At 37.8% G+C, this 14,406-nt stretch overlaps 1 protein-coding gene across 9 annotated transcripts in view; it reads left to right on the forward strand.

Moving 5' to 3' along the window:
* AUTS2 (activator of transcription and developmental regulator AUTS2) overlaps positions 1-14,406 on the forward strand; it is a 959,393-nt gene that overhangs the window by 891,633 nt on the left and 53,354 nt on the right. For all 9 annotated transcript variants that reach the window (XM_072136188.1, XM_072136190.1, XM_072136189.1 and 6 more), the window contains one exon: positions 7,636-7,684. In XM_072136188.1, coding sequence (XP_071992289.1) covers positions 7,636-7,684 — 49 coding nt within the window. The remainder of the gene's footprint in view (positions 1-7,635; positions 7,685-14,406) is intronic.

Raw genomic sequence — 14,406 nt, forward strand, 5'->3', positions numbered from 1 at the left:
AGCTTCAAATGTGATGACTTGTTACCTACTTTTAACGCTTGTGGGAGTGAAAAACTGGAATCCCAATGGGATCAGCTAAAGCATAAAGATAATAGAACAGACCTCTAGGAACAAGATATTACGGATGCTCTGTGAAATGTTCATTTACCAGACGATTAGTGAGTAGCTCTTACATCCCAGATATGGCTAATGATACTCAGATCAATAGTATTGTGGACAAGGAAATGCTTTTTACCTGAACTGGATGCTCACATATAGGGTCTTGGCTTGAAGTGGAAGTGTAGTGGTTAATGAAGAGTCATTCCTTGAGACATGTTCATCGTCCATGTGACTTTTATGGTTGGTTACGCCTTCTTTGAGGTCTAGTGTGGAATGCAAGGGATGGTCACTGCTAATCTTAATGCATACAGACTACTATCCATCTACAACAATTGTATTATTTGTGTGATTAGAATTAGGATTTCAAGACGGTACCATCTATGATCACTGATCACACTGTAAGCCTTCTGCTAATGACTATGAGTGGACAGCAGTCATTACAAATAGGCCATTCAGATTTGTGCCTATGGTTTTCTTTAATGACCAATGTATTTTCTTAGAGTTGTAGCAAACAAAGAAAAAACCATGGGGTTGGTGTATAATTAATTGCTCTACAGCCTTTGCCACTCAGTTGTTGCCCACCGTTTCACGCCCCTCCACATCCACTTAATGTAGAGGTGGCGCAGTGGGGGAAATAGGCGAATTTCCTGGCCACGCACATGGGATGTGCTCCTATTGTCAGTTTTCAGGCCTTCAAGTGCTGATAAATCTTCCCAAATGTTTACTACATTCTAACAGTGTAATCATACACCATTGTGTCTGTCATACATTTGTTGCTGTACATTGTCAAATGTATACCAATATCAGACTACACAAGGTTTTTTTGGAGTCTGTTACCATGGAAACACAAAGGTCTGACTAGGAGACGTATATGTAGAGACTAATGTATTTTTAACAAAAAACACATAAGCGTGTATACTATACTCTGTTTCTGCCGGCATACAGTTGTGACTCCGTACCTCTTCCTAACATTCATTTGGTAGGGTACTTTTGCGAAAAGTTTCACTCTATTCAGTTTAAGCAAACATTAAAAACATATTGTTGCAAACGTAGATGTATTTGTGCACAGATAAAATTACTCTACATATACTGGCATACACTTTATTTATTTAGCAAAAATTTTTACGTGTTATATAATATATTGTTTGTTAAAATTAGCAACTAAATGTTAGTGTTTATGCAATGAAAAACTACACATACTTCACACTTAGCTTTTTATATCAGTTGCTCACAGTTTTCTAGATCTCTGCTTGCTGTCATTCAGGAGGAAGCTTCATTGATTATTTCCAGTGGCTAGAAATCTGTCACTGGTCATGTGATGTCACACAGGTGCACTGCTCCTATGACACAGAGACTTTATTACTATCTGTGATGATAATGAGCCGTGCATCTGTGCGACATCACATGACCAGGGCCAGATTTCTATCAACTGGAAGTAACTGGAAGCTTTCTATAGAATGACAGCAAGCAGAGATCTGTGAGGAATTGATACAAAAACTATGGCATCTAGTGCAACCAACCAATTCAGCTCTCCTTTTTACAGTGAATCTACCAACCATTACCAATCATCTACCATTTGATTCTATGCATTGCAAACCAAACATAGCATTGAGAATGCTGTATCTACACTGATGCAGAAAAATATCTTGTTTAATTCCTGAACTGAGTGGTTTTGCAGAAAAAATCGATTATAAAATTTTGATAATGAGGTTCTATTGCTCCTGTACCTTCTCAGCGCTTCTCCTCTTACCCTAATTATGCACTGCTTCAGCCTTGTCCCGCCCAGCATAAGCTGAGAATACGTCATCCCTGTGTTGTCCCTGACAGGCAGAAGTAATCAATGGCTGATCTACTTTCAATGAGTCAACCAGCTGAGGTTGATTAGTCCTGTCTGGGCAATTCAGGAAGCTCCAAGTGTAATGTGTTTATGTAGGCACCCAGCTTTGCCAAGGTCCTGAATTTTATCATTGTTTTTTGAACAAAACCACTCAGTTCAGAGATTAAACAAGATATTTTTCTGCATCAGTCTAGATACAGCATTCTCAAGGTATGTTTGGTTCACAATGCATAAAAACAAATGGTAGATTTTCTTTAAAACCAAAAACTGAAGCTTATTGGAGGATAACAAACCTTTTATGTTATTTTATACTAGTGGCACATTATCACTGTTTAAGAGGCTGTATTTTTTTGGATATATTCACACTTTCACACAATGTATTTGTTGGGAATAACAGTGCAGTTCTCTGTGTCATATTGTCGATCCACACACCAGTCTAGGCAGTAGAACTGCATCCGCTTAAATAGAGCTGTACTATAGTTATCTACATGGTGTCACTCCTGTAGGTACTTCTTTGCTCCGTTGACCACAGAGACCCTTAACATATAATAGCATACTGTATAATATGCCATAACTTTCTGAAATTGTAGAACCCCTTTAAGGATTCTTTCTGCTACCCTTTTAACACTGCGGTAGTGCACAGCATACAAAGAGTCTCCCTCCTTTTAATGCTGTCTGAATGAATATATTGCAGAAGCAGCCTCCATTGTAAGCTAATGTGGCAGGCAGTTCATTCTCCTAACAATTACTTTCATGCCCAATGCTGCGCGCACATCAGTAATCTGCTGTATTACACGCTGTATGCGTTGCTTTTATTGAAATTCTATCAAATACAGTAGCTACAATTCCACACAACAATACCTTATATGTAGTATATAGCTGTATATATATATATATATATATATATATATATATATATATATATATTCTATGCCATAAAGACATCAATTGTTGTATTTTCTAATACTGAAACCTGAAATATAAGACATTCCAAAAAATACTGGTAGGTTGATTAGATTGTGAGCCCCATTGGCGACAGGGACAATTTAGAAAGCTCTGTGCAGCGCTGCGTAATCTGTGTGCTCTATATAAATAAAGGAATTATTATTACATTACTGGAAATACAGGAAAGCTGAGTGAACCTGAAAAATGAACGTATCAATTTTAACTATTCTCTGTCCCATGGCTTCTCCAGGTTCCTCAAATGCGATCCCTTTAGCCAAGGAAATAGTTAGAAGAGCATTCTGATGAGCATACTAGCTAGAATAAGAGCAGTAGACAGGATTACTACCCCCATCATTGCCAGATGTCTGAATGAAATTCTCTTGTCCATTGATTCATCCGGAAATACTGCGAATTGTAAACCTGTATTACACCATTTTGTATAATTGAGCAAACATTGAAATTCTCCTTTATGCGATTAAGCTTTTTGGAAAGCAAAAGGATTCAAGTGTCATTCTAATACAGGGCAGGATTTGGGGTTTTGAACCCTATCACCCAGATCCATAGTGAGTGTGACAAATGTATATGTTCTCTATTGGAGATGAGCTGACAAGGTGATCCCACCCAGGTACAGAGAGGCACAATCCCTAATCCTGTAATAGCCCTATAAAGGTTGGGATGTGGGCTGAGGAGAAGGTGGCTCCATGATTGTCAGGTTGATGGAGGAAATGAGAGGAGGGGCAGGCCCAGCCTGTGGGATGTCCCCAGCTCTGGAATGCAGGCTATGAATAAGCACTTGTATCACATAGAAAGGAGCTAGTGTGAGAGGCTGCTGCAGCTGAGCGGGATCTATGTGTGTGCCAGCAGGGAAGAGGAGCCCACTCACTGCCTAGAGGATTGCACCCAGTGGATGGCATTGCTGCCCTGGAAGGATCTATTCCCATGGAATTCACCTGAGCAGTGACCTGGAGGAGCTGCTCTCCCTGACAGGGGGTGTCCCGGGATTGTGAGGAGCTGCAGGGTGAGGGATCAGCAGTGTGAGGCGGAGGAGGAGCAGCAGGCGGGAGGGAGGGGAAGCTGCTGCTGCTGCTGCTACTGCTGTCTGTCTGTCTGCTGAAGGGGGATCAGGAGCTGGCGGGCACATGGCTGCTTCCTTTGTCCTGCTGCTGCTGCAGCTGCTGTGATTCTCCCCTCTCTCTGCCTATCATTAACCCCTGGACGTGCGGGATCACCCTGGATGTCTGCATGGATCTTCAATGGCTGCAAGGGATCTTGTACACATGGATTATTACTGCCAGGGGAAAATAGTGCATTGTTTATCTGGAGAGCGAATCTGAAGTCCTATCTGGACCCTACTCTGGAAGAGAACCCCTATCCAGGTACCGTAGCCCTGTACTGCTTGGCATTGTCATGTTATTGTTTACCTTCAGGTGGCACAGCCAAGGCATGGCACTGGAGAGGGCACACCGAGGGATGAATGACAGCCTGTCATAGGGAAGAAAGGAGCCGGGGTTACCCTGTGTGTGTGGTGTATGTGTGTGTGTATGTGGAGGGGGTTAATATATATATATGTATATTCCTATATATATATTTAAACCCCACAATTGGATCAAATCCCAGCTCTGTATATACATTGTATATTGTATGTTGTGTTATTACTTTTTCTTTAAGTGTTTCCTTGCCACGTCCTTTTGTGTATTCCATTGTATCCTACTTCCCGGAAAACAATATGTTTGAAAGATTGCTTTGATCTGGGTCCCAACTGGGCAGGGAAGGCAGAATGGAGCTAAGCAGCGAGGCAGCTGCCCTCTGTATCCCTGACTGCCCTCCTTAACATCTCCCACTCCTCTGCCCTCAGCCAGCTATTTATATCCAGCGCTGACAAGACGCCGCTTCTTTCCAATATTCCTGTGTTTAATCTATATATTATATCTGGCTAGAGTTACTAAGATCGCCCTTCACGCTCCTGTCGTTATCCTTTGTCCTAATGGATTGTACACCGCTGCTTAACAAAGAGAATTATTAGCCGTTATTGGAATATATTATATGAAGAATTTGCGTACGCTCATGTAAATATATAATGTGGACATGATGTATACATATATGTAATAAAACTGTGTGGTGATTTTTGGGGCCATAGAAGGTCAGTGTTTGCTATTAATTATGTATCTGCCAACAATGAAGACATGGAATAATGTGCTGAAATATGATAATACAAGCTGTCCCTGTCTAATGTATACATAACATTGTGATTTAGAAAGAATAGTGCGTGGAAACCGTCCTCCATTTATTATTTGTCACAGTAAAATGATCGCCTATTTTTTTCCAACTCCTTATTATGGTCATGATGAAAAGTTCTATAAGAACAATGGTGGATAAAATGTGGTTACCCTATTCCCTGATTGTGTTAAGGAGTCTCATTTTGGATTCTATGAATTTGAGATTGTCAATGTAGTCATTAATATCAACTGACAGCGGAAGAATAGTCACAATCACTTCAACAACTGTGATTTGCATGGGCTGTGGATTGAGAGATGAGAGAGCGGAGAACATCCGGAAAAAAAAGGAGCTTTTAAAAATATTAGTTGTTGCATAGAAAATGTTAAAAAAAAATATTTATTTCAAGTGTACAAAAAAAAATGATCATTCTGGATGTTTAATAGATAATTGTATATAACCGTCTGTCATATGAAAATGATTTGCTGCACAACGTAAAGTGGTTTTTCTAAATACTTCAGATTATTATCTAATCTAAATATAATATTTCTCCGCACAACACAGATTACAGAAAGTAATAACCATAAATCCCATAGACCCGAATTTTGTCTCTGGAAGTGCCGAGCCGTGGAAGTTGACCTTTTGGCGTTTATTGCCTAAATAAAGATAAACAATACCATAAAACATACAAAAAAGCATTCAACTTGGTAAAAGGCATGAAATAAAACTGGTGAATTTTTGTCGCATATTGTGTCAGAATTTTTTTTTTTGCATTAAATATTGGAATTGTGTGTTTTGCTTTAAATTAAGATCAGGATAAATAAAGAAGGACACTTAAATAAATTTTCGCATTTTCTGGATGTGCTATAGACTCTTTTTCCTAATATTTTTATTATTTTTGCCCTAAGTTACAGAATTATAAGAAGAAAATAAATTGTGAGGTCCTCAGTGTTTTCTTTATTTATAAATAATACAGAATCTATGATTTATCTATCTATTTATCCATCTGTGTTTCCAGTTTCCATCTTTTTTGAAGGGTCATATTATAGGAATCTCGATTATGTACTGTTAGTACATTGTGTATGTCCGCAATGTGGTTATTTCGTATAAAGTAACCGCATCACGTATTTGACCTTGTTAAAATGAATGGTTATTTTGTAATGTGAATACATGACTTTAATTTTTTTTTTTAATTTCCAAACAACATAAAATTGTGCTAATCTTGGCAAGAAAGCTATGCGCACAAATATACAAACCCAAACATTTGCTTGGCCCCCCGAGAAACTACTTATTAAACCACCTTTAAATTTTGTATGTACCAATAGATATATTGTAGAAGCATCTTATTACACGGATCCGATTCATCTAAAAGGGTGTAATTTTATGTTTTCTGGTTCCATTATTTCTTCAGCATTTTCAAGGGTTTATGGTAGCTGCTTGATGGACATAAATAATATGTTTGTGTATAAAGTATATGGCAATTTCTTTGCAGGTTCCTAATGTAAAAAAAAAAAATTCATTCATGTTCTTCTCCTTCACTCATGTCCATCCTGGCCGGTAACACCAGACTTAGCATTTCAGCACCTTATTGGCAGCCTTATTCTGCACTGTTTGTGGTCAGGTCATTGACCTTTGACCTTCAGGAGATCAGAGCAAGTCAATACTGCTGATGATGTCGCTCATCCTTGGTTATTGTGATAGGATCTTCCTTCTAGTCTAAAGATACAAATTTTTCCAGCCTGTTTGCCTTCTTGATATTATCGCCTGTATGAATTTCTCAAACCTGCAAATAAATGCTACATTTATGTGGATAACAAGCAAATGGATGACTTTATGTCCACTGGTAATCTAATACCTATATCTATAACCCTTTGCCAGAAAAAGTTTCTCTAATACCACTTATACAAGGGCGGAAATGCCATAAATTATTATGAATATGTTCTGTAGACCATGAATATTATAGATGTGTTGTAATATGTATCTGGATGGTTTGTGGATGTAAATGTATTTTTAGGATCACAGCCATACACAATAATAACTGATATCTGGCATAACCATCGTAGATTAAGAAACATCCCAGTGTATCAGGAATGTGCTGCGCCAAGAGAGAGAGAGTGATTAAAAATAATGTGTCTATAAAACCACAACACCACTGCACTACTTGAGCTGGATCGCATTTGGTAACACAACACATCAAGAAAGTGCATGAGGCTGGAAACAACATCATTTGGCCTATGTAGAAAGAGGAGAAAATGCTATATGAATTATGTAGCTAAATAGCACCATCTAGTGGAAATGCGTCTGCCACTGCAATTTCATTTTACGTTTTTCTGTATTGTTCTATCAAAAATATTTATTTTCGGGCGAAAATATTATATTTTTAGTTATAATATATGGTTTTATTGTGTTGCATTTATAAAGGTTGAAATTCATCTCTGGAATGAGCTTATTAATACATTAAAATACAGTTCCATGTTTTGAAAAATGTATATTTCTCATATTTTATCAAAGACGAAAACTAAATCTGCTTTGTATTTTAGGTTTCAGATGCCAATTCTGAGAAGTTCTTTAGCACCGTCCCAAATAATGGTAAGTTCATTATATCTTTTCTATCATTATGTATCATCATTGGCTCCAAATATTGTAACATTGTTTGAACTGGATTAAATGTTGATGGTGAAGATAAAGCTTTCCGTTAGGATTAAAAAGAATGAGATTATATTATAGTTTCTTGTATAAAAACACCTGCCAGATCAGGGCTGTTGGGAGAATTTATATTACAGGGAAACATATAATGTGTTTGTACAAAACTTATATTTATCTTAGTTTATACAATTAGGGCCAAATCCTTTGTATAATAAATTTGGATTCAAATCAATCCCAAAAATGTAAGATCTTTTTTCAACAACGAATTACAAAGATGCAAACGATGGTGCGATGAGCCGGTGTGTGGAAGAATATTGTCGTGAAAAGATGTATTCGTGTGTTGGCTTTTGGACATAAACTTGTATGATCATCACGGGATACGAAATAGCGATGGTTAAGGAAACATACTGTAAATGTAAGGTTTTGTACATGGAAATCATGTTTTGATATATTTCTGCATAGCTTTTGCTATGTGTGGAGTTGCAATCCTACATTCTTATTTGGATGATTTAGTATCTACTAGAATGGTACCTTTTTAATTTCGGCTTTAGTTATCTGAAGAACATTGGAATGAGATGATCTGTCTGTATTGTGAATCGCACAAAAGTGTTTTTTTTTTACGGGAAATGTTGCACTAAGAAGAAAGGCGAGGATTGACTTCTCTTTATTTCTGGGTAACCGGTCTACTTCCCCCAGGGAATTGGGGTCATTAACTACTATAATGTGGTATAATGGCAAAATTACTAAGGATATTATTACTATAACTTTAGTTACAGTAATCACTAAAGTGACAACAGCATATATGACGGCTGCAAGGATTCATTATAGTGACTTGTGGGGACGAGTAGGTGGCCCAGTCAATCAACATTCCTACCTGATAGTTTGTTTCTGGGGTGAAGAGTCCACTTCAGCAAGAATGAGGCATGATTGATGAAGAGGATCCCTTGTTCTTTCCCCCTATGGTCTCTTTTATTCTCTCCACCGCATTTCCCATATTTCTGTTTGTGTTTACTTATAGGGTTTGATTTGTGGCTTCTATTTGGTTTTGAATAAGCATCCTTGACAGCAAGACTTTCTTGTGAGGTTCTCTTCTGTTCTGATTTAGTTCCCTTGAAAGGATTAAAGCCTCTTTGTGTATTCCAAAATCAACATCATCTCTTCTAGGCTTTGCTTGGGAATCCGCACACAAATAGGCTTTTTAGTGGATGGTAGATTATTCTTTTGCCCTCCATTTCCATCAAAATGGGCCCATTCTTCTCCCTTCAAGAGTCCCCCCCCCCTTCTTGCCATATGCTAATTCATGCTGGTACTGTGACTCATGCTAGGGCTCAATACATAACCCAGGTGCTGTAAAAGCTAGGTTGACTGCTATTTATTTTCAGGGTTGGAGTAGAGAGGCTTAAGGGGCGGCCTATTGTTTTTTTTCTTTGGGGGGGGGGATTAGTTCTGTAGACATCAAGTATAACACAACTTGAAAGAAGATTCTTGGTTTTGGATAATGTCAATGAGAGCTGAAAAAACAGGTGCAAGACCTCTGGTGTGTATGTGTGAGTGGAGTAAGGTTTTGGCTGCTGTATGTTTAGCGAATGGGTGGATAGGTGGTTGACAAGGCTGTCAAGAAGCTGTCAGTTTGATGAACATCATGTTTCAATTCTTAAACAAAGCAGGTTCGCCTGTGTTTAAAAGTCAGGGCTCCTTTACGCATTATGCAGTGTTACTTGCCAAGAGCAAAGAAAACGCTGAAAGGAAGGTCAATTTTCTCCTCTCTGAACCATATCTGTATACTTAAAAGCCCCAATTCACACAGCAGTCTGATTGTACAAGGTTTGTAAATGGGATTTAGACATCGATATCCAATTAGAACAATACATTATGTATGATTAATGAGATTTCCTAGATTAGCAGTTTAACACTCTTTAATCCCAGAGATTCTGTAGACTACATAATTGCTGTATCAGCATTTCTAAACTTCTCCTTAACACAACAGTCCATACTAGCATGTATAGTCGCAGCATCTTTAACACTTTGCATTGTTTAGGCTTGGTTTTGAAGAGTTTTATTGCCTTCAATAGTAACTCTGTAGTATTTAGGTATTGAGAGTCATTTAGTCACTTTGGTATTTACTGTAGCTATTTTGGTATCTATTAAAGCCATGCCTCTATTTGACAAATATAAAATAAAGCTTTGATGACCAGATTGTTATCTCTTAGCATTTTATTTTCTCTGTTGGATACATGTGTAAAAATATTCAAGGTAATAGAAAAGGGCGGACGGTCCAGTGTGAAGACTAGCTTCTAGCACCAACACAGTGCTAGTCCAATATCAATATGAAGAATAAGTTATGTCTAGGTTCAGCTTGTTTTCAATGAGTTGTCAAATACTAAGGGGAAGATTTATCTTTCTCAATCTAGGTTTTCAGTCAGTCTTGTTTCTTTTGGCTTTTTTTCTAAGTGTAATTTGTGTTTTTTCCTTGTGTTAATTAGGGCTTATACTTTTTAGTCTAAGCGGTTACTTCCAGCCAAGACCAGGCAAATCTTTGCACATATTTTATAAAAGTCCTATATGGCCATACAACTAACTTGAGTCTAAACAGCTAGATTTGTTCTTAATTAAGGAAAAGTCAAAGCAAAATGCCAAACTTCAAACTGTACAAAAATGTAAAAAAAAGTCCAATATAGATATCACTTCTCATCAACACAGAAAACAGCAGACAGTATGGTCATGGTGGTCAAATGATACAGTGACCGTTGCCTGAGTTCATGGGTTTAACACTGGTTTATTTTTTTGCATTTCATGTAGGAACTTTGATATTGTTATTAGGGGTGGTCAATCTTCAATTTCTTTTTTGGCTAAGGAATGTTTGGCTGTGCCCCAAACACAAGGATGCATCAATAACTACCTTACAGCAGGTTTTTGAGTATGGTGGGCATACATGTGTAATAGGAGTATGTGTATACTTGTACATTCATTCTGCCGGCACTGCCATACACATTTTGATCCTTTTTGACTTCTACAGACATTCACAGAAGGGTGTATTTTAAGAAAGATCTTTGGTCTTTCAACCAAATTTTTCCAGATCAAAAGAGATCATTCATTGTTAAATTTCACAAAACAAACATTTGTTATGGTTGAAATTGTTAATTCCCTTCATCTTTAATATGTTGTATATGGGCACCTGGATCAACAGAACTGCTTGGACTTAAAACAGGACGGATCTCTGGGTTATACGTCTGTCTTTTAGCCTAACTTTGTTAATATGAACCCCTGGTGAGAGCTCCTCATATGCTGGCTAATGGCAGTTTTTCAGAACCATAGTACATTTTTTTTGTGAAAGATGTATGTTTATTTAAATGGGTTTTCTTTTTGTTGCTGCACAATCTGGATTCCATTCAGCCAGTTACCATTCCAATTAACTAACAATTATTTAACATTAACAGTAATTACAGACGCCAGTTAAGCGCCTACAGATGTCAACTGTTAGCTTTGTACCTAATCACTCAATGAAATGGAGAAAGTTCAACAAACATCAATTAGCCAAGCAATTAGTATGACTTAGGAAAGAACATGCTATCATGTGTGAGCTGATTCAATTTATTTTATTTTGGCAGTAAGCACACAGCTACAGACAAGCAGCAATACGTTCTTCAGATAAGATAAAGCTGTATTGTTCGGCTGTTTACACAGGACTTCTGTCCTCTTTCTTTTTTTTTTTTCTCCACTATCCAGGACAAATATATTTTGCTGCTTAGGTCGTCAGCTTAATGAAGGGTAATTGTATTTGCTGTTTGATAAGTACAACGTTGTCCTTTCAAGAGCGGGGTCTGGGTATAATGGGACAGGGTTAGGTCAGATAGGGATGGTGACATGACAAGGTGTTAGCTTCACATGCCAGACTATCCTAACCCTTTTTATAGAAAGTATCCTACTGCCCTGCAGGTCAGCAGGCATGTATGTTAGCAATGGCTGCGCTATTTGCTAAAGACTTAACATAAGTAAAAAATAGTCTACTGAATTTCAATGAATATACATATATTAGGAATGAAAGACACAAGCTGGACCACGATTGGTTGTTCAGTTTATCTGTAAAAGTCAAAAACGCGTGGGGAGAGTAAAAAGAAGCAAAGTAGATTATGGCTTTGGATTTAAGTGTATGTGTTAATGCCTTTGGGCTTTATAATTTATGAACAATATATTTTATAATAAAATATCAAAAATAAATGTTTATAGAATTTGAAAATGGTCAATGCAGCAATTTCAGGGTTAACTTCTCCATGGCTTAGTTTATTTTTTTATCTTGTTGGTGAATGCATTGGTTGGCGTTCCTGGGAATACATGCACTCTCGCACGCACATGCTATCAGCTGATGAGTGAGTGCTACACAATATCTGTTTGTAGAAGGTGTGTTAAATAAAGTCCTGAATGAGCTGTTTAAACGCTTAGTGCAAACTTTTGCTTAAAAGATAGCAGTCTGGAGAGCAAACGAATTGTTCTCAAGGGCTCTTTTGGAAGGAGAATAGTCTTAAGTGCATTTATTAATTGATTGCAGGAAGTGCACATATTTAGATTTCTTCAAGAGACTATTGAAAATCCCATTCTCTTTTATTTGCCACAATTCACCTGCACTGTGACCTTTGGTGATCGAAATAAATCGGGTTTTTACTGTATGAGTCACCACACACATTGAGATTCATCTTCTCTGTAGAGGCGTGTACGTATATCATATTGGACCAGACCTACACGCAAAATTATTATTTCCTGGTGCATTGTTTTGCATCAGTGTTTTCTAATAGTGAAGTGTAAATGTTACAAGAGTTGATTATGAAAATTTCTAAAATGTCTTGACCCAAAAGAGTAAATTTTGATCTTGGTTTAGAAAACAGTTCTTTTTATACATGTGGGTGAAACTCTAATGTCAATCAAAAAAGTGACTGTATAATATTACCCTTTGTCTTATTGCTGTGTCTCCTTAGAGATTAGGTTGAAGGTTTTGTTGATGCATCTTTCTTCCTCGTGTATAAGGAAGTATATTTGTTTCATGGTTTAGTGACATATTGGCACAGAAATCTAAGATTAAAACAAACATGGCCAATCCTTTCAACTTGGAGACAAGCCGGCAGCTCCAGACACCATTTCCACAAGCTTTGTAAATTCATTAATTATCCTTCTTGTTTTATGTGGAAGTGGATGCCAGTTATGGAGGACTTGTTTGGCACCACTATTTTCAAGTCTAAGTAAGCTATTAATCCCAGGGGATATGGCATTCTCTAACAGTCAACATCTTGTCAAAAGAGAATAGGGGGCTGGTACAGCTCAGGTTACTTATTCTCTGAGGGCACAGTCTCCTTGGAAACAAGCTCCAGAGGAACATTCAAGAGTGACTTGCCTATTGAGCTTAGACTGGCCGTTAACAGGGGGGAGAGCATCTGAATATTTGGCATCTTGGTTACAGCATTAAGTGATGCTTGAGACATGGTAACATGCAACAACAATAGTATTGGGCATGAATACAGCTTGCAAGGCATTTGTCATGGTTCATAGGTTGAGAACAATTGGACTGGATGCTTTTTAGAGCGTTAGCTAGGAGTACAGTATTGAAACATACACTACACATACACATTAACAGTGACAGCGTAACAATGCTCTTTTAATTACACTCATTTCAATACATCTGTGAGTAACCCCTTCCACTTCTGCAATAGTGCATCGCTATTTACTTCTACGGATCATGTAGAACGATTCATTAACCTTTTATTCTTTACTTGATTTTCCATTAAATATTGCTGTACATTGTCAAAAATTGTAATTATAGCTTGTATATATGTGACCTGTATCTTGTATTTTAAACTATACGTAAATGTTTATTTTGAGGGTGACTTGTATGTGGATGACTTGTTTACGGGTGATATGTTTCAACAGATTTTTATGATTGTCTGGCTTCCTAAACCAAATCTTTATAGCTATATAATTATATACTGCCCCATTTGTAAATCTTCCAAGGTCCCCACTATATTGTGATCTTCCTACTCCAGCAATAAGGAGTTGTAGTAAACATGTGCCTATTGCAGCCAGTCCCCCATTTGGCAAGTAAATGGCTGCAGCAGTCACATGCACCTGTCAAGAGAGAACTGAGACCAGTTGTGGGCTTGTAAAACATTGGGATGGGAGAACTGGTAGGATTGCTTACTAGTACTTTTTTATTATTATTATTTGGAGCATTTTTTTTTATTACAGTGATAAAAGTTAATGGTTAACCCCAGTCTCTGAACTAAAACCAATTTTAAGTTGCTGTGCTTCTGTCCAGCCCTTTTATTTTAATATGCTTAATAGCTGTAGTATGTTTTTATCAGAACGATAGGTCTTATTGGACCCATAAAGCTCATGGGCCTGGGTGTGACTACACCATCTACACCTCCTTAAGATACTGACCAGTCTGTGATTTCAGAAATGCATATAAGGTTTTGTGCACATGATAAAGCCACCTTCACTGACCTTCTACAACTTAATATTAAGTGGTTTGTCCCACGAACGAATTTACGCCCTATCCACAGGATAGGGCCTAACTTGCTGATTGATGGGGGTCTCGATGATGAGACCCCCACAGATCACAACTACCAGAGGTCCAATGGGGTCCCAGGTACCTCATTCCGGCCCCTCGTCGCTCCTGG

The sequence above is a fragment of the Engystomops pustulosus genome, chromosome 2, assembly GCF_040894005.1.
Source record: "Engystomops pustulosus chromosome 2, aEngPut4.maternal, whole genome shotgun sequence".
Lineage (NCBI taxonomy): Eukaryota > Metazoa > Chordata > Amphibia > Anura > Leptodactylidae > Engystomops > Engystomops pustulosus.